This window comes from Heloderma suspectum, chromosome 9, assembly GCF_057233095.1.
Source record: "Heloderma suspectum isolate Gila_16-S chromosome 9, 16-S_ref, whole genome shotgun sequence".
Lineage (NCBI taxonomy): Eukaryota > Metazoa > Chordata > Lepidosauria > Squamata > Helodermatidae > Heloderma > Heloderma suspectum.
The window spans coordinates 6,043,196-6,063,958 of NC_139466.1; the positions used below are offsets into that span (position 1 = coordinate 6,043,196).

The 20,763-nt window shown below is 43.2% G+C and overlaps 1 protein-coding gene across 1 annotated transcript; it reads left to right on the plus strand.

The window, feature by feature from the left end:
* The first annotated feature begins 12,079 nt into the window (after positions 1 to 12,079).
* On the plus strand, positions 12,080 to 18,870 carry BRS3 (bombesin receptor subtype 3). The gene is made up of 3 exons (XM_084813649.1): positions 12,080 to 12,244; positions 13,207 to 13,558; positions 15,241 to 18,870. Exons 1-3 carry the CDS (start codon positions 12,195 to 12,197, stop codon positions 15,634 to 15,636), a joined length of 798 nt encoding a protein of 265 aa, XP_084669775.1. The 5' UTR covers positions 12,080 to 12,194; the 3' UTR covers positions 15,637 to 18,870.
* The last annotated feature ends 1,893 nt before the right edge of the window (positions 18,871 to 20,763 follow it).

The following is a 20,763-nucleotide window of genomic DNA, read 5'->3' on the forward strand; positions in this document are numbered from 1 at the left end:
GTACCTTTCCCTGAAATTAAAGAACTAAAACTCCCAAACGGTTCCCTTGAATTGATTTGGTAGGACAGCCAAAGTGGGACAGGCCTCTTTAAGCAAGCAAAGGGATGCTGATGCTGTTAGCAAAACAAGCTAAATGACCTCTGAAAGGAAAAGGAGGAGATAGGTGATTAGGATTTCTGGCGATTAAAAACATTTTAAATTAATAGGAGCTGCAGAGTGTTACGGGTGGGAGTGGGAAAGCTAATAGTGGCCATGATGCAGGGGGAGGGAGGGTTAACTCTTTCCATTGTCCCATTTTCCCAGTTAAAATTCACCTTTCTCAAAGCTGATGTTTGCCCCTTGGGGAAAATGTGCAGGTATCGCAAAGGTACTGGTACAGTTCCCCCCACAGAGCAAGGAGCAGCTTCATGGGGCATCTCTACACCAGCCCCAAATCCTGCATTTAAAAGGGAGCTTTCTGCTTCCGTTGTAAATGCAGGATCATGACTCCCTTTTTTCACGTGCTTCCTTCTCCCCCACCCCCTTCCCCCTTCCTTCTCCCTGTATCTGAGTCTTCCATTGTCTTTCATTGATCTTGTTCCTCTTGCCGCTTTTACCCTTTTCACAGAGGAAACCGAAGCGGGACGCAACAGGGTAGTTTGATAGCTCATTATCCACGATCTATTTAAAAACGGAACAAAGGGCATTTCATGCAGGAGACGGCTTGAACGATCACGGCGTCATGTAAAGAGTCCGTGGAGGAGCAATCTCAGTCGCAGGACAAAAGCTCAGTGTGAAGGAGCCCCTGGTGCATGTCCTGCTTACTGGGACAGAGCTCCAGGGATTACGTCAGGGTCAATTCCAAAAGCATGGTCTGTAGGTAGTTCAAAGCCAAACACAGGGAGACCCAGAGAATGTGCTATCTTTACAATGACCTCTTTGAAGATGAGTAAGAATGGCTGTATGGGAATTGTATTAATTTTTAAAACAGTCTAGAACTCCTTTTTAAATTAAATGAAAGAGCAACTTTAAAAACAACAACCAGAGATCAATTATCCTTAGGAATTTTTCGCTTGCTGCCATTGGGGTTGGGAAGTAAATAGAAAACTCTACATAGGGTAGAATTCCCATTTGCATTACAAATTTGCCAGTCCTTGCTCAGCTGAGAATATAAACAGCAGGCGAGAGGCTCAAAGGCACTTTCAGCTTCAGATATGAGAACAAAATGTTCTCATAGTGGCTTCACACTTTACTAGACAGCACAAGTGCTCTGCACTTAATGCTTTCATCACTTAGGGCAGGGGTGTTGAACCTCTTTCACCTCGAGGGCAGAATTCAGTTGTGGAGAAGCTCTCAGGGGCTGCATCCCACTGTTGCATGGGGCTGAAGGCAAAATGGGGAAGGCAAAGGATATGAGGCCAAAATACTAAAATTACCAGCGTATTTTAGCTTAAATCTCTTACAGCCAGTAACTAAGCCTTAGGAGAGGCATTTCAACCTTTTAGAATGGGGTGGGGGAAACACATAAAAGTTGGGGAGCCACCAAGCAATTGGTGGTTAGGGCCATCTGAGAAACCTGGAGGGCTGGATTTGACCCACAGGCTTGAGGTTTTGCACATCTGACTTAGGGGAACAGGTAATGCGCAAAGAGAGAACATGACCATTACATGTGCATTTTCCCTTTGGGAAGATACAAGCATTCCGTGGATACAAGCACAATTTTAGAGCCTTAAGGGTCGTCAGAGATCATCTATTCCATCCCCCAGCTTACTGCAGGATCTACAATGCAGGACACAACTGCAGCATCCCTGACAGATGGCTGTCCAGCCTCTGCTTAAATACCTCCAGCGAAGACAAGCCCACCACCTCCTGAGGCAGACTATTCCACTACTGAACAGCTTTTACTGTTAGGAAGTTTCTCCTAATGATTAGCTGAAATCTGCTTCCCTGCAATTTCCACCCATTGGTTCTAGTCGTGCCCTCTGGAGCTACACAAATATGCATCGGTGTGTCCATGTGTGTGTCCCTCCCTCCACTTACAACAATGACAGTATAGCATGCCCGGCTCTTGAACGATCCAAAGCTCATGATGCTTGTAGCTCTTGGTTGAAACCCTAGATGCATTGGGACTCTTCCTTCCTTGTTGTAGCACAGGTAAGGTGGTGGTGGGAAGCAGAATTAAAGAAGGCAAGGTCGAGATAGGAGGTTTCCTAAATAACTTCCGAGAGCCGTAACAAAAAGAGCATTAAAACAATGTCAAAACATGAGCGCAGCACAAAATGTTCCATAGCAATTCTGTACCGGAGGAGACTAAAAGTTCATGGCAGACCTGCCCAGACAGGCTATCAGATTTGGCACCATGTGAGCCTTCGTGGGGAGAGCATTCCAAAGATAGGGCACCGCAACCAAGAAGCCGCTTTTGCCAATCACCAACCACCTGACTTCTGATGTGGGGGACCTGAAGAAAGATCTCAGTAGACAATCTTAAGCTGGAAAACATGCTAGAGACAGGTTTTGGGGAGATCATTGGGCAGACCTCTGGCTGCTAACAAGTTGTACATAACAAGTCTCAATATGGCAAGGGAGTGGGCATATCAGGACCTTAGTCTTAGGGAGAGGAGTGCTGAGTGAGTTAAGAGACAGGAACTGGCCCTTAGAAGGTTACAGAGTATATTAGTCAAGGGAGAACTGTGCATCAGTGACCTGGAAAAGGTAAAAGTCCAAGAGTAGAAGTGGACAGGGAAAAGACAACAAAAATGTGTGTGTGTGTCTATACCACAGCAGAGAATGTTAACCTTCATGTCATAAGGGAAGCTGAACTGGATAAAAATACAAAATGTGCCAATGCACTTCTGCTTGAACAAATGTTGGGCTCAGTCTTTTCAATTAACTTACAAAGGGGCAGCACACTTGAGAAAAGGTATGTGAAGTTTGATAAAGGAGAGTATTTTGTTGATGCACAAAGAGATCATCAACAAAGATGATCAGGGGACTGGACACAAATCCCTATGAAGGAACTGGGCATGTTTAGCCTTGAGAAGAGAACACTGAGGGGAGATATGATAGTGCTCTTCAAGTACTTGAAAGGTTTTCACAGAGAGGAAGGCCAGGATCTCTTCTCGATCATCCCAGAGTGCAGGACATGGAACAATGGGCTCAAGTGACAGGAAGCCAGATTCTGGCTGAACATCAGAAGAAACTTCCTTCCTTCCTTCCTTCCTTCCTTCCTTCCTTCCTTATTTATTTATTAATTAAATTTATTAATTGCCCATCTGACTGGTCACCCAGCCACTCTGGGCGATGTACAACCCACCATAAAACAATTTAAAACAATAAAATTTTACCATATTTTTTTTTTTAAATACCCTAACCCACCCCAAATGCCTGCCTGAACAACCACGTTTTTAATGCACGACGGAAGCTCATTAAAGAGGGGGCATGACGGAGTTCCCTAGGGAGGGAGTTCCACAGAGTGGGGGCCACCACAGAGAAGGCCCTCTCCCTCGTCCCCACCAGTCTAGCTGTCCTGGCTGATGGGACAGAGAGAAGGCCATCTGAGGCTGATCTTGTTAAGTGGCCTGTCTGGTGTTGCTGGAGGCGCTCCTTAAGATAGGCTGGGCCGGAACCATATAGGGTTTTAAAGGTCAAAACCAACACCTTCCTGACTGTTAGAGCAATACGACAATGGAACCCATTACCTGTGGAGGTGGTGGGCTCTCCCACACTGGAGGCATTCAAGATGAGGCTGGACAGCCATCTGCCAGGGATGCTCTGACTTGGATTCCTGCAGTGAGCAGGGGGTTGGACTCAATGGCCTTGTAGGCCCCTTCCGACCCTACTATTTTATGATTCTATGATTTCCGTCCTTAATTTTAGTCAAGATTATTTTTCATTTATTTAAAATCCTACCTTTTAAAGCAATTAGAAGAGTGTGCACGCACACACACAAAGACAATTTGTTAATGCAAAATGCAAAACACCAATTATTTTAGAAAGGAGCATCCAGTTGGTCCTGTTTTCGATTTTCTGTCTAATAGCTCCCTTGTCCCCCATTCCACAATTCAAGACCATATCATTTATGCTTCAAATGTGGCATTGTTTAAGTTGTCAGCTAGAATGAAGGCACATAATTTTATTATAAGGCATGAATAGTATCTCTTGATTTGACACCCTTTCATTTGTTCTCCCTTAATGCTGACATTTCATTGCCGAATGGTGGGTGATGATGCTACAGGTGCAGTGGCAGAAGGGTGGGGCAGAAAAGTGACAGACAAAATGGAATAATAAGGCCTGTTGAACTCGTGAGTCACTTGTTGTCACAAGGAGGGTCCGTGGCTCAGTGGTAGTACACCCGGTTTGCATGCAGAAAGTCCCAGGTTAGATCCCCGGCATCTCCAGGTAAGGCTGAAAAACTTCCTGCCTGAAACCTGGATAGCCGCCGCTGCCAGTCAGTGTCAACAGTACTAGGCTAGATGAACCAATGGCCTGACTCAGTAGAAGGCAGCTTCTTATGTTCTTCTGAGCACCTTAGGTCAGTGGAGCCACTTTGAACAAAGAAACGAACACATCCAAAAGGCAAGGGATGGAGGAATGAATTCCGCTGGGGGTGGAGGCTTAGTGGCAGCTGGAAGTGTGTTCATGATGCAGATATGTGTACCAAATTATCCTTTTATTGCATATTTACCATTTTGACTGTAAATCAGGGTTCTTTGTTAAATTGTCTCCAGCACAGCATATGTAGATACATGGCTTGGTGGAGTGGAACTTAATTAGCAGCATTGCCAGGAGTTGCCAAGGTGAGAACTAGGAACCTAGTGTACTGTTGACACTGACTGGCAGCAGCGGTATCCAGGTTTCAGGCAGGAAGTTTTTCAGCCTTACCTGGAGATGCCGGGGATCTAACCTGGGACTTTCTGCATGCAAACTGGGTGTACTACCACTGAGCCACGGACCCTCCTTGTGACAACAAGTGACTCACGAGTTCAACAGTTCCAAGTTCTTCCACATGAGGAGAGCCTCACTCATAAGTAGCCCTTTACTCATGAGGAGTTATAATTCTTAAATGGACATTCTTTGCCTGGCAACCAGCTGAACCTGCACCCTCAGATGCCTGCGTTCCCTAGGACTAGGTGGGGTCTTGGCTTCCATCTCTGAATCAAAAGGGGTGGGGGAGCTCTCCATATCCCAAGAAGATGGGTCTCCTGATGTCCCTCCTGAGGGCATGGGATCCCCCTGATTCCCCACTGGGGTTTCTTAAAACAGTCTGTTCCTCTGGGACGTTCAGCTCAGGGAGCTGCAGCTCCTCCTCCAACAAGGATCCCATTAGGTCGGCATGACAGAGACGCCCAGCAGTCTTCATGAATGTGTATAATCCTCTAAAGAAGCAATCTAAACTAGTTGTCATCACTGTGTCTGGTGGTAATGGGTTTCCTGTGCAACTTATGCATTGCTTCACTAAAGGCGCAATCCTATGTATATTTAGACAGAAAAAGCCCTACAACTCCCAGCATGCCCCAGCCAGCCGTGCTAGTTGGGATATGCTGGGAGTTGTAGGACTTTGTGTGTGTGTATCTAAACATGCATAGGATTACACTCTTCATATCATGTACAAGTGTAACCTCAGAAGGGGTGCATCTCTACCATGCATCATTGGAGTCGTCCCCCTGAGTTCCACAAGCGATGCAGTGATGGGTGAAGCCTGCTCAAAAATTTCTGTCCAATTTGGTGGAGATTTGTGGTGACATCTTTATATGTGCCTCATAGCAGGATTCAGCTGCACTGCAGCCCACCCCAATTAGTGCAGCTACTTGGATTTAGGGAAGCTGGAGAATTCCACCGTGGACTCAAATGAGGCTGGATTCCAAAAGATCTGACCTCCAGAGTCCACAGCAGAGTGGCTACACTTTCCTCTGGGTCTGGAGGAGTGGTGCTCTGGTTCCCTATAAGACGTGATAGACTAATGGCAGCTGCCATTAGCCTATTGCAGGAAAGTTACAGCCATAAATGGTGTACTGTATGCCATTTATGGCCATAAAGCACTTATTTTGTCCTAAGTACAGCTGTAAACAGCTGCAATTTAGGTCAAAGTCAGTGCTTTACAGCCACAAATGGCATACAATACCCCATTTACGGATGTATTTTTCCCGCGATAGGCTAATGGCAGCTGCCATTCCCCACCAGTGGGGCTGTTCACACAACTCACTAACCCACACCCAGTGGTTGAGTGTGGATTGTTTTGAACTATGGGTTGTTCGTTGAACTGTGGGTAGCATGTTGTCGGAACAGAGCCAGTGTGGCTTGTTAACCATGCAATGTGGCTTATTTCTCAAACAGGCAACCTTGAGAACCCATGGTTTGTTGTTGGGTTGTTCAGGATGGTTAACAAGCCACACTGGATGGTTAACAAGCCACCCTAGCTGCATTCAGACAACACAATAACCTATCCAGTGGAAAACATGCTGTGTTCAGACAATACACTAACCCATGGTTCAACAAACAAGTCATGGTCAAAACAACCCACACTCAACCACTGAGTGTGGGTTAGAATATTGTGTGAACAGCCCCAATGTGTAAAGGGAATGTTAAGTGTGTTTCAGTTGCATTCTCAATTCATACATGGCATCTCATGTGATTGAACGGAATGTGCATCCCAGAATGCTCCCCAGAATGCTTTGCGCCATGCAGTGATTCTACAGCAGATGTTCCTTCGCAGAAATCCTTGGCAGACAAATTGATGTGGATAGGTTATACTGGTGGAAATATTTGAAAAGCACTGCTAAAGTGGCACACTCTCTACTTGTTGGAATGTTAAAAGGAAGCTTTCTTTGATTGTTAAATGCAAAATAATGTATACTACTAGGTTAAATACGAAGTAATGGCAGAGATTTATGTAGAAGTTCTATTAAAGCACATAAAAACTGTAGAACATGACAGTTACCTCTTCCATAATGGTAGCTGTTAAACTCCAGATTCCTGAAATGTTTTCAACCATTGTATTTAGCATATACAGTAATTGCATGATATGAAGATGGAACATACAGCAGTGTTTTTAATGTGCACAAAAGGAATTTCTTGCATGCTTCCTTTTGACTGGTGAGCTTCTGAAGTCCCCACATTCTGCTACAGCAACTGCAAAATTTCCTTTCCCTGAGGTAGCATATCAATAGAGCAGTATTGCCCAATGTGGAATCCTCCAGATGTATTACAGCTTCCATCATCCCCAGCCAACAAAGTCCTGCTGGCTGAAGATGATGGAAGTTGTAGCCCATCCACACAGTATACTCAAAGACAGTATGCAAGCTGTCCTGGTTGACCACTCAGGCTGTCTGCCAAAGCTCAGCTTTATTGAGGCCCCTATTCCTGCACAGGGACCCAGGTCTTACCAACCCTAACCCTAACTTGAGGCTTAACCCCAACCCTCATGTGACACTGACACATCTCTCCATTCACATGGCTTGTAATAGTGTAGTGGCATTGGGAAGAAGCCACCCCCACCGTGCATCGTGCCAGGTTTGGAAGGCACAGCAACCCGTGCAGCATTGTGGACAATTATGCAAATCATGGTAAATGCATGTAGCATGTGCAGGGCCAGGAAAAGAAGCCACAAAGAAGCCACGATGGCTTCTTTTACCCCCTGTGATCTGAACATCCCTAGTCTCTCCAAAGCTGCTATATGCATTTCAAAGGAATCTCCCATTCACACAATTAGCTTTGGCCATTAGGTTGGCTGTCTCATTGCTGAGTGGAGCTGGCTAACCTCCATGGGATGTTTCAAAAGTCAAAACACAAACATGCTCACAATCCCAGACTAGTTTATAAGGATCTCTCTCTCTTTCAACTATTACATTCCAGTTCTATAAACTCTGGCATAATGAGGCACCTATTTATTGAATTAGTTTTCTGAAAAGGCAGAAGTTGAATTAGCTGTCTGAAAAGGCATTTTACAGTGAGCACAATCTTTTATTATCACAGTGACTCAAACCCTGTGAATATTAATATATACCAGAGAAGAATTGCCCCACTGGAAGTAAATCTAAAAGGAATAACGGCCTTTTAAATGATCCCATACTATGCAATTACAAAGCTTTAAAGGACTTTCAGAGTCCAAACATATCATTCAAAGGCACAATATCTAAGATAATGATTTCTTTAAAAATCCCATAGATAGACTAAGTAGACTTTGTATCGAGTTGCAACACATTTTGTTAATGAGAACTGGAGGGGATCTTTCTTTATTTAAAAAACAAATGCTGAAAGGACCCCAGACACATCTTTTCTTGGGAGTGATGGCCACCAATTCGGATGGCTTGAAAAGGGGGTTGGACAAATTCCTGGAGGAAAAGGCTATCAGTGGCTACTAGTCTTGAATCTTGATGGCTACGTGCTACCTCCAGTACCAGAGGCAGTGAGCCTATGTACACCAGTTGCTGGGGAACGTGGGCGGAAGGGTGCTGTTGCACTCATGCCCTGCTTGTGGGTTCCTGGTCGACAGCTGGTTGCCCCTGTGTGAACAGAATGCTGGACTGGATGGACCCTTGGTCTGATCCAGCAGGGCTCTTCCTTTGTTCTTATGAGAGCATGAGAGGAAGGATGGAGGATGTGCAGGAGTTCTGCTCTGAGGCACAAGATGCCCTCCGCTAGTGAGCCCTTCACCCTTGCTGGCCTGTGTGGAGCACTTTGTCCTTGCAGCCCCAGCTGCAGCAGCAGAGCTACAAATCCTGGTGGTGTTCTCTGTCTGAAATCCTGAGGTTGGGCACCTGTGTTATCCACCTGTCCTTCCTATCTTTGTTATCCTCCTTGCCACTCTGAAGATGTTGGGGAATGGGTGATGTGTCCCCATGTCTCATGTCTTAGATATATGAGAGCTATGTTCCCCTGCTGGGTTTTACGTATATACTCCCAGTGCTGTGCTTGTGTATTAGTTGGAACTAGTGGGGATTGCCACAAAAGGGTGCAGCGTGGATCACTCCAGTTCAGGTTTCCAGCCAAGCCCTCCTCCAGGAGACTCCATTTCATCCCTTCTCCTCTGGTTTTCCATCTCCCCCCCCCCCCGCCAATGTTAGGGTTAACATACCATTAATCCTAACTTACCTGGATCATATTTTACAGATTCCAGCACATACATTTATATTAACAAGCATATGTTACATATAGCCCTTTTCGTATTCCCGGACTCCCCCTATGTCAGACCCCTGCCCCCCAATAATCATCCCCTGGATCCCAAGAACAAGGATGGCAATGAACCTTCACAGAAGCCAGCTTTAATAGGTGGAGTGCTCCCCTGGCCACACAAGGCCTAAAATCCCCCAAGCACCTCCGTGCTTCCATGATCAGGGCCTCTACTGATGTACCGGGAAGGATGGGGCTGAAAGACCTCCTTACAGGAGGCAGCAATAGACAGTCCTTACAGATTGCTGCCTGGCTGCTGCTGCTGCAACACCCATCCAGTCCAGTTCCTCTAACCTACTTTGTGGACAGCTCCCCTGCTGTTTCAGCAATGGAGCCCTGACCCCTGACTCCAGGACTAGCTTTCCTTCTCGCTGGACAGCTTTCCTTTCCCACCTTCCTTGCTGGGTGGTGACTCCATGCCCCCCAGCTCCTGCCTGGTGGGAATGGGATAAAGAACTCCAGATTCTGACTGACATCTATTTCTTCCTCAACATGTCCCCAACTCTGCCCAGTTTTCTGCCTTGTGCTGGTGGAGCTCTGTAGTGGCAAGGCTATTGCTACACTTGTGAAATTTAAACATCCCCCCCGAGCATAATATTAGGATTTTGTAACAATCCTGATCTGCCCAGCAGGCATAACTTGAGGAAGGATGCTCAGTTCATCTGACAAAACAAACTAAATTCAAGCACCCCCCTTCCAGAGAGCACGGCAATGATTCCACCTCTCTCTGACACCTCTGCACACCATCACAGGCTGTCATTCCGCTTGGGAACGCAGGAATCCTGACAGCTCATCAGAGAGGGCCTGCCAAGTTGCAATGCTGAATGAGTGAGTGGGAAGGTGTTGTATCTTCCCCTGATAAATCTTTCTCCGGTGGAAAGCAAAAGCAAAAGCAACAAGCTAAACTTTGAACTAAGCTGGAGAGCCCTCTAATGAGACACTATAAAGCTTTCATGGTTCTCCCTCCAAAAACCTGCTCCGGTTGTTACCATGCAAGGCTTACCATAATCCCCATGGAATGACATGTTTCTCTGGGGTGGTCTCTGACAACAGCTCCAACAATTAACCTTTTTAGGGCAAGTACAGCTGTAATGCCAGAACAATGGATGCCACTGTATGAAGACAGGGGGACTAGGCAACATTTCAATGGGGGAAATTGCTTCTTCCGAAACCAAAGAAAACCCACATGCAAAACAGATAATTTCTTCATCTCCCTAATTTGTTTCAGTTGCCAAATTTGGGGAAGGTTTGGATTGCTGGAGAAAACACTGCATAGCAGAAGGGGAAAGATGTAGAAGGCACTTTGAATGAATGTCCATAAAGAGGCAGATGAATAGGGACAGAGAGCTATGAGGAAGAAAGGAAAGGGCATGAACCTTTGTCCCCAGCTACTAAAAGGTGTGCAGATTAGAATCATGTTTTTCTTTTCTAAAAGTATTAGAAAAGTGGTATTTTCAGGATTATACATATGATACAAAATTCAATGACTGAAACCATGCCAGGAGTTGTATGCTGGTATAAGGTTATGAGAGTTCCAATATACCCACAAATAATCCCGTTTAGAAAATGGACCTCTACTTTCACTCTTGGACCCTTAGGTGGCTAAGAATGACAGAGGAACAATTACCACACAGTTAAGTATAATAAGTACAGTGTATTGGCTAAGAGAATGAGTTGTAGCAATTCAAACCTCATTTATGGCAAAGGTATAACGAATCAGCTCACCAATGCAAGGATGTTACCACCCAACAACTGTTTTGTGAATGGCCGCTCTTAATACAGTAATTATCACTGTACTTTCTGCATTTCATTTTCTTCTGACCTCACTATTTACAGTTCCCGCTTCCTCCAGCCACCATGTGCCAACTTAGGGTAACACTTCATGCAGTCCATGAAAGCTTACACCATAATAAATTTGTTAGTCTTTAAGATGCCACAAGATTCTTGGTTGGTTTTGCTGCAACAGACTAACAAGGTTACCCTTTCTGGAAATGGTACCCTTAGCCAAAGCATTCTCAACTCCCAAATTAAACTATAAGGATAATTCTGACCTACCTTACAAGTTTGTTGTAAAGGATGTCTGAGATCACATATGTGATGTGGTTTCTGAACTCCATATAAAGGCTAAGTAAAATAGAAAACAAACATAAATCCCCTTTTTTGTTGCTGTAAGATGTCCATTATTTCTCTTTTGAGATAAAAATGCTCCCTATGTTTTCCTATTAATCTCAGATATTTACTAGACAGCCCTTCCACTTTTTATATGAAGCACTGGTCAATTCAATTTGCATAATGTGCAAAAAGCCATCAAACTAATAAAAAATAAGAAAGTACTGTTGACAAGGTAACATGCTGAGAAAAAGCAAATTGTCTCCCTTCCCTCCTCCTTCTCCCTCTTGTCTGCTTTTCCCCACAGTAGTTGGAAGGCATATTTTTTTAAAGAAAGTTCTCCACCTCCCACACAGTTCAGCAGTGAATCTGTGAGCATCCATCCTTCTTACACTTTGAGACTCCACAGAGAGAAGAAATGAGTTAAATATCCTGCGGAACTGGATTTCCACTGAATTCCTTGGGCATGCTCTGTTTTTAACTTTTTGGTTGACATGTTGCAGGGTAAGCATTAAATGTTTCTGACCAATTTAATTTCAACCTGAGCTGACAATATGTCTAGGGCACTGTTGCTGGAGACGGATGTAATTTTAGATAAATTTGCAAATGTTACTGAGCAACAGGCACCTGTACCTGGCAATGAAACTGCACAGGAAAGATGGTCTGAAGATGCTTCATTTGGGTGGGGGATACTCTGCACAATTTACATTACATACGCCACAATCATTTCGGTGGGTCTTCTTGGGAATGTGATCCTCATTAAAGTCTTTTTCAAGATCAAATCAATGCAGACTGTCCCAAATATTTTCATCACCAGCCTGGCTTTTGGCGATTTGCTTCTTCTGTTGACTTGTGTGCCAGTTGATGCTGCTTGTTATATTGTGGATACCTGGCTGTTTGGAAGGATCGGCTGCAAGCTACTGTCATTTATTCAGAGAATGTCTGTCGGAGTGTCTGTCTTCACTTTAACTGTGCTCAGTGCTGACAGGTGAGTTTGAAGGTCTTTTAACTGATCAAGGGTTGCTTGACTGTGGGATGTTATATGGAATAAAATTCACCTGAGCTGGATTCGGCCATTCAGTCCAGTATCCTGAACTCTCTCAATGGCCAGATCCAGACACTTTTACTGCACAATACATTGGTATTTGTTTCCAGCTCTTCACTTCCGATCTCCAGACATTTGATATTAGGGATGTCATTTGAACTGGAATGGATGCAAAAACTCCAACCAATGAGTTTTTGATATTTCCATGATTTAAAAGCTTTGTCTTTCCTGTAAATCTAGATTATTGTGCTTGTAGATTAAAACCTCCTTTATGGTAACATTAACAATGGTATGTTTTTAATGGTTCTCAGATATGTGAGGTGTTATTTCTAATTTGTGAAGTTGAATGTGGCAGAATTCTTACTAAGAGAAGAGAGTATGGGCTACTTGAAACCTGTCCAAAATTATTAGAGTTAACAGTTAGTATCTGGAAGAATTTTTTTTTTCATTTTAAAAAGCTTGAAAACAACTATCACAACCCTGCCTAAAGGCAAGGAGAAGCTATGCTGTATTTTGTTGCTATCTAGTGGTGTAGTAAAGCAATTCATGAGGCTCAAAAATGGAAGTGTTAAACATTTTGCAGCCAGTTTTCTGGTGTTCATGAAGCCAAACCAAAAGCTTTAACCCCCAACACCAAATCATCTGCTGGTTGACAGACTGAGACCAACAAATCCGGGCAACATTGAATTTATTTCTATTGCACACTAGCATGCAAAAAATAAGCATTTGTTACTTTGACAATTTAGAGGCCAAAACAAAACTTCTGGAGTTTGATGGTGCACAAAGAATGGTATTAAAATGTCAGGAAGACAGTTGTTGAGACCCTGGGGGGGCCTTCTTGTTCTTTTGCATAGCGTTCCTTGCTTTTAAACCTCTAATACTTTGACCTTAATTGTGATTCTTAGATACAAGGCAATCGTTAAACCCTTGGAACTGCAAGGGGCTGATGCAGTCCTGAAGACCTGTGGTAAAGTGGTCTGTGTTTGGATCATCTCCATGTTATTAGCTGTTCCAGAGGCTGTGTCTTCGGATCTATATGCTTTCCACATTCCTGAGAAAAATGGCTCCTTTGAAACCTGTGCACCCTACCCAGTGTCTGAAAGAATCTTGCAGGAGGCTCATTCTCTGGTTTGCTTCTTGATATTCTACATTATTCCACTAGCTATTATATCAATCTACTATTTTCTTATCGCCAAAACACTATACAGAAGTACATCCAACATGCCAGCAGAAGAACACAGCCACGCTCGTAAACAGGTAGGTAAAGATCTAGTGTCTCTGTGTCCTTGGAAGCCCGTACCAGGACTCCTTTCTGACCATTGTGAACTGCCCAGAGAGCTTTGGCTATTGGGTGGTACAGCAATGAAATAAATAAATAAATAAATAAATAAATAAATAGTAGATCAGCCCAATGAAATGGCATGATTGAGGGTCATATCAATGCATGATGGTGAAGCCATACACCTGGAAAGTCCCATTTTCACTTGTTAAAGGCTGCCCAATAATTAATCAATAATTAACCATGCAATTGAGATGTGTTTTGCACTGGATTACAACAATGGTTTTCAAACCACCAATCCTTAGTGATCCTCAGCTCTCCTGCAATGGGAGCAAAGGTCAGTCTTCCGCTCTTGGATGGGGAACATTGTTTTCCTCTTCCCCCTACATCAGACAAGACCTTATTTTCTCACTAGCATTAATGAACACTCAAGTTCGCAGAGACGGGATACGCCCAGTTCTGCTTCTGTGCTGATAAGGTGCAGAAAGCAAAGCAATAGATGTTTTCCTATACTGCAGAGAGAGGTTGATTGGAAGAGCTTTCCTTTTCAAGCTCAGTCATGCTCATATGAAAATACGAAGTTGTGTTGTACTGAGTAGCCCAATATAGTCCTGTAGCCCAGTGGTATTTATCAGCCATGATACTTTGAATCCTTTTAACTGGAGAATCCATAGATTAAACTGGGACCTTCTGCTTGCAAAGGATTGTGCTCAGCTGCTGAGTTACAGGTCCTACATCAAATGGCTCTCACTACTGGCTGGGAGACGTGGTGTGTCATCTCTCTCTCTCTCTGACCACAAATGAAATGTGGCATAAAGACCAGCCTTTAACACCGAGCCAAACTAGATGGCCAGTTTTCAAATGGAAAACACTGGCAACTATTGGAATTGGGAGTCTAACAATGCAATCCTATACATGTTTATTCAGATGTAAGACCTATTGCATTATATCGGGCTTACTCCCACATAAGTGGGTGTAGGATTGCATATTAAATATGCTGTAAATATAGGTTAGCATGCCGGCCAGTCAAATATTGTCAATTAACTGACTACAGTTAAATTCTGTAAAATATTCCATGAATCTTAAAATGCTTCTAAGTGGCAGCACACCTTTACAGCTACCTTTTAACAATTCAGTATTAGATTTTAAAGCACTTACCTGCTTTATTTCTGTTTTAATATGTTTTTTAAAACTATATGCTGATGGTGGTGTTCCAGGATAAGAGCCAGAGAGAAGATTTGCTCAGTGAATCTTTTGTATTTATAGAAATCTTACTTGACGCTGTTAATATAGTGCAGGTGATTCCATATTTTCAAAATCTTTCAAGTTTAATTAGTAATTCTAGATGTCTTTTTGTATAAACACCATCAATGAGCAAAGTATGTTTGATGAATTGTTGACTGTTTGTCTGAACTTTGTTTTAACAGTGATATGTTATTTAATTTTATCTTTCTTTTGTGTGCAAATAGATAGAATTACAGTGCAGAGAGTTCATTTTGTTTCCTCCAACACATCACCTATAGCTCCTATCCAAAGTAACTCTGCTACAGTCTATCCTTTGCTGCTGTGCTGACTTTGGTTTATTTCCTTTTAAGAATCATATGTAGATATTTAAAAAAAAACAAAAACTATTTGCACGTGTATTTATTTTTTTCTGCAGATTGAATCTCGCAAGAGAGTTGCCAAAACTGTGCTGGTCTTAGTTGGCTTGTTTGCCTTCTGTTGGCTCCCTAACCACATCCTTTACCTGTATCGCTCATTCACCTACCATGCTTCAATAGATACATCTGTCTTCCACCTTATTGCTACTATCTTCTCCCGGGCTTTGGCCTTCAGCAATTCTTGTGTCAACCCATTCGCACTCTACTGGCTGAGTAAAAGTTTCCGTCAGCATTTCAAGAAAGAAGTCCTGTGTTGCAAAACCAAGATCCCTGTACGACGTTCCAGCATCACCCAGAACAATACTCCTACCAGGGCTATGTCAGTCACAGGTTCGGAAATCAGTGTCACTTTGCTAACAGATTATAGTATAACAAAAGAAGAGGAAAGCGTATAATTCCATCTGTTCTGAGGACAGTTAACATGGCAAGATCCATCAGGACTGAAGTATGTCAGGATCTAGAAAAGAGCTGGAGTCTCTTCCTAGTACAAATGTCAGTGCCATCAGTGGGGCATTTTATCCTGCATTGCGCAGAACTCACACCCAAGCACACAGAGAACACTTTCACTGTAAACGATATCCACCTGTTCCACATGTTTGAGGTTTCCCTATCAAGCTGCTGTTCCAGTCCAGTTGAACATGATAGTGCTGCAGAAATATTTTTATATTCCCTTTGCGATTGCAGAGACAAGATGTATGTCCACAAGAGAGTGAAACAAGAGCCTGTGCTTAGATCTGAATGTTAAACTATGCTCGGAACATTGGAAGGTAGGTAGGGAGCTAACTAGCATTATTCATTGCAGGACTGAAATGCAATTAAAGCTGCAATCCTATAACTCTTACAAAGAACTAAGTCCCATCAAACACAGTGGGAATTACTTCTGAGCAAACATGCATAGGATCTAGCTGTATCACTCTTTTCAGATGTCAGAGGTGAAGAGAAGCAAAGGGGCAATCCAGGCACATAGCTCTTATCTTGCTGCCACAGGATACGTGGACCATCCTGGCCACTAGCTCAAATAGCTTTAGAAGGAGATAAGGCAAATTTATGGAGGAAAGTGGTTATTAGCCACCATCAGTAGTCATTAGCTACAATGGCTACATGGAACCTCTGTGTTAAGAGGCACTATGCCATGGAACATGAGTTATTTAGGAACAACAGCATTAGAGGCTTAATACTCTGCTTGTGGGCTTCCCATTGACATCTGGCTGTCTACTGTTAAGAGGCAGGATGCTATACCAAATGGACCTTTGCTATGTTCCAGCAAGGCTCTCCTTTTGTCCTTTATTCAAGATAGGTACTGAGATGCCCAATTTATCCAATATATTTGCTTGCAGATTCAGAACTGGGGAAGGTGGTAAAATATGAGGCACATAAATTCTGTTGATGGTTACTTTGCAGTAGAAAAATATATGGTAAAGTGAACGCCTCTCTGGCACACTGCCATTAGCATTTGTAATGTTTTCATTCTCCCTAAACAGCGGGTTTTTAGGCTTTTGCATGTTGCACTGCTTGAAGTATATACACCCCCCTTGTGATTCTTGAGCTGTTCTATGCATTCTGTGACTAGATAATTAAGTATGAGGATTTGTTGTCATTGACCCGGTTTGCACAATCACCACACCCACCATGGCTTATTTATTTAAGTCATGGTAGGTTGTGGCGCATGCTGGGTGAGTTTTGAACATTCAAGCTGCAACTGTGGCTTATTGTTTATTTATTTATTTTTATTTATTATTAAATTTATTAATCGCCCATCTGGCTGGTCACCCAGCCACTCTGGGCGATGTACAACATACAATAAAAACAGTTTAAAACAATAAAATTCTACAATAAAAACATTTGCTAAAATACTTTAACCCACCCCAAATGCCTGCCTGAACAACCACGTTTTTAATGCACGATGGAAGCTCATTAAAGAGGGGGCATGACGGAGTTCCCTAGGGAGGGAGTTCCACAGAGTGGGGGCCACCACAGAGAAGGCCCTCTCCCTCGTCCCCACCAGTCTAGCTGTCCTGGCTGATGGGACAGAGAGAAGGCCATCTGAGGCTGATCTTGTTAAGCGGCCTGTCTGGTGCTGCTGGAGGCGCTCCTTAAGATAGGCTGTGCCGGAATCATATAGGGTTTTAAAGGTCAAAACCAACACCTTGAATTTGGCCCGGAAAACAACTGGTAACCAGTGCAACTCCTTCAGCACTGGAGTGATGTGATCTCGCCGGCGGCTGCCTTTAATCAGGTGAGCCGCCGCATTCTGTACCAGCTGCAGTTTCTGAACCGTCTTCAAGGGTAACCCCACGTAGAGCGCATTACAGTAGTCTAAACGAGAGGAGAGCAGGGCATGTACTACCGATGGGAGCAGATGGTCGGGAAGGAAGGGGTGCAGCTGCCGTATCAGATGGAGTTGATACAGCGCTGTCCGGCTCACAGCTGACACCTGAGCCTCCATGGACAGCTGGGAGTCCAAAATGACCCCCAGGCTGCAGACCTGGTCTTTCAAGGGTAGCCGTACCCCATTCCGTATTGTGTTGGCTGAACCAAGCCACCCGGAACCCATGGGCTGTTTTAGGGTTGTGTGTGGTTTGTTAGCCATGCCAATATCCCACCCTTGCTGAGTTCGGCCAACACAACAAGCTGTGGTCACAGCTTCGATATTCAAAATGGCTGCCTGCCCATGCAGGCCCAGGGCATAGTCTGAAAGCACATGAGCCAGCCACCTTGCTGAAGCTCACCAGGTTTGGGTCTGGTCAGTGCTTGGAGGAGAGACTACCTGGGAACCACATGTAGCCACCTTGAGTTCCATGATGGAAGAAAGGTGGAATATAAATGTAATTAATAAATGCATGCATGCATGCATGCTGCACCCCATGGTGGCTTAAATAAGCTGTTTGATTGTGTGAACAGTCCCACTGTTTGTATTTTGCCCTTTTAATGCACAGCCATACATTCGCCCCTCTTACATACAGCTTAGTTTGCTTGCAGTGCAGCATCAACAGGCCAGGATAGGGAACGGCCAGGATAAAAAGAAATGTTCTGAATATTTTCATTTGTTTCTGGTACAATATTTGAGATTTGAAATCCATTTTAAAAAGAATACAAGTTAGCATAGAAGCTGGTTTTCCTGTGGTGTTATTCCATACAGTTGCAGTAATGCTCAGCTAGGGTGGGATTAGTGTGACAACCCCATCTAAAAGTTGTTCTATGACACAGGTAAATTATAAAATTTGAAGAACTCTTGCAATGTTTAGAACAAGAGAAAGATGCAGGTGGCTGCGAAGGATTTTATGGCTTAGTTGATGCTGTATCCTGAGTAAAAGTGTATAAGAAGTGGGAATCTAGATCTCCACAGTGGGAGAGCTTGGGCTCTGAAAGCCAACACCATTGATATTAACCTCTTCACCTGATGTTTTTCTCTCTCTGTTCTGCTTCTCATTCCTTGTTGCTCTTTTCCTCCAACCATTTTCTTTTCTTTTAAATATAATGTCATTATTTCTACTAATGCTACAAGTTGCATGCTCACCATTTGTCATCTGAGCAGGTTTACTGTCCTGTACTCAGTTGCTTTCAAGAATTTTATTCTGTGATTTCATTTATTACTAACATAATAAAGTTTGCCCTTGCTAGAGAAAAGCAAGATAAGAGACCAATTTCCTAAAATTCTGTGTACTGAAAGGTGCTATGGAAATTATGGATCACTGATTTCACTCAAGATTTTTTAGAACTACTGCCTTCCAGTTTCAGGAACTATGGCCCGTGTCCAGCTAAAGCTGGTTGTGACTAAGGGCACAATCCTATGCATGTTTAGATAGAGAAAAAGCCTACAACTCTCAGCATTCCCCAGAGAGTTGTAGGCCTTTTCTCTGTCCAAACATGCATAGGATTGCACTCTAAGGATGTTTCCAGAGGGGTTGTGTTAACAATGAGAAGGAATTGTGCAGCTATTCTTTTCAGATTTTCCATGATAAGAAAAAAGATGGAAGAAATAGTGGGAAAATACAGGCGGACAATGAGTGGAAGATGACATCTGAACCCCCCATAAAATTTTGTAAATGAGGCAGAGTGATGGCACAATAAAAGCCTTGTCTGGAAGCACCCTAAATCCTGTTAGCAGTGGAGAAAGTTAGTTGGGTTTAGTGCCATCACCAAAATTTGTAATTCCCTGATTCATAATATGAACCTTGGTGATTTGTAATGCTTGCCTTCAATATGAGGTGAACATTTCAGCCCTGTGAGTTTTTTTTCAGCATGGAATGTAAACTCAGCTGGAGAAGAACTCTTCCTCCCCTGCCTTCCTGCATACCTGACCTGGCAGCAGCAACCAGGAAAAATCTGGAGGTCTCCCTCTCTTACTGGCAGTTTGAACACTGCTACACAGCTGTACAAAGGATTCAGGTGCCCTGGGGAAATTACATTTCCCAGGTCCCTACAACAGTGCTACAACATTGTTCCAGTAGATGCAATTTATTTTATTTATTACATTTATATACCACCCAATAGCCAAAGCTCTCTGGGCAGTTTACAAAGATGAAGGGAGTAAGTTCCACTGAACTCTGCTAGATCTCCTCTGAGTAAACATGCACATGATTCGGCTGTAACTAGAGTCCCATTTGCTTTTGATGGAACTTACAGCACAATCGCATACATGACTACTCAGAAGAAAGTTTCACCAATTTTAATGGGGTTTATTCCAAGGTAAATGGATTGGGATTGTAGCCTTATTACAAATAACTTCATTTGGATTGACAACTATATCTTCAGCATTCATTGCAGCATACTGGGTCCCCTACATTATTGCCCTGTTCTTCTAAGCCATGCTATTACAGCCTCATAATAAATTCTAATTGGGATAAGTGGATGCCAGATTTTCTTAACTAGGCTGCTGCTCTGATTTCAACTATTTAATTTTGCCAGTGTTCCAGTTCAAGGGATTCCAGGCTTTGTTTTAAAAAAAATGTGCAACTGATCAAATTCAGTTTAGGATAATTAAAAGCATAATAACCATGGCCATTAGGTATCACAAAATATCACGAGCTCAGATTTCTCTCATGCTGTCATGTTGCATGACTTAGTAGTGAAACAATCTCTGGACCAACATTACCACAGCGCTTCCAAAAGAAAATTCTTGGAAGCATGAAGATATATCTAACTAGGCAGTACATATTTAAGTATACCAAGCAAAGGTTACTGACAATCTATATTTACAATTCCAGCAATCTCATCTGACAGCTTGTTGACAAGTCACTCATGGCTCTCTTGCTCAAGATTTTTCCCTTTGATTTTTGTTATCATTCTATTGTGTATGACAGTACAATATATTTGCTCTTGGGATGTTGATTTCAAAACCCAGGCTGCATGCTTTTCCACCATAGAGGGACTAGTTTAACTTGTCAGCATGATCATGATCAAAGTTTTATTTTCAAGGAACTAAAATAAATTGTATATAAAGACTGTGAAGCTTCAGGATGTTTCTTCATAATAAAAGCTCACATAATATATTGGTTTATTCTCCTAATTTGTTGCAGAGC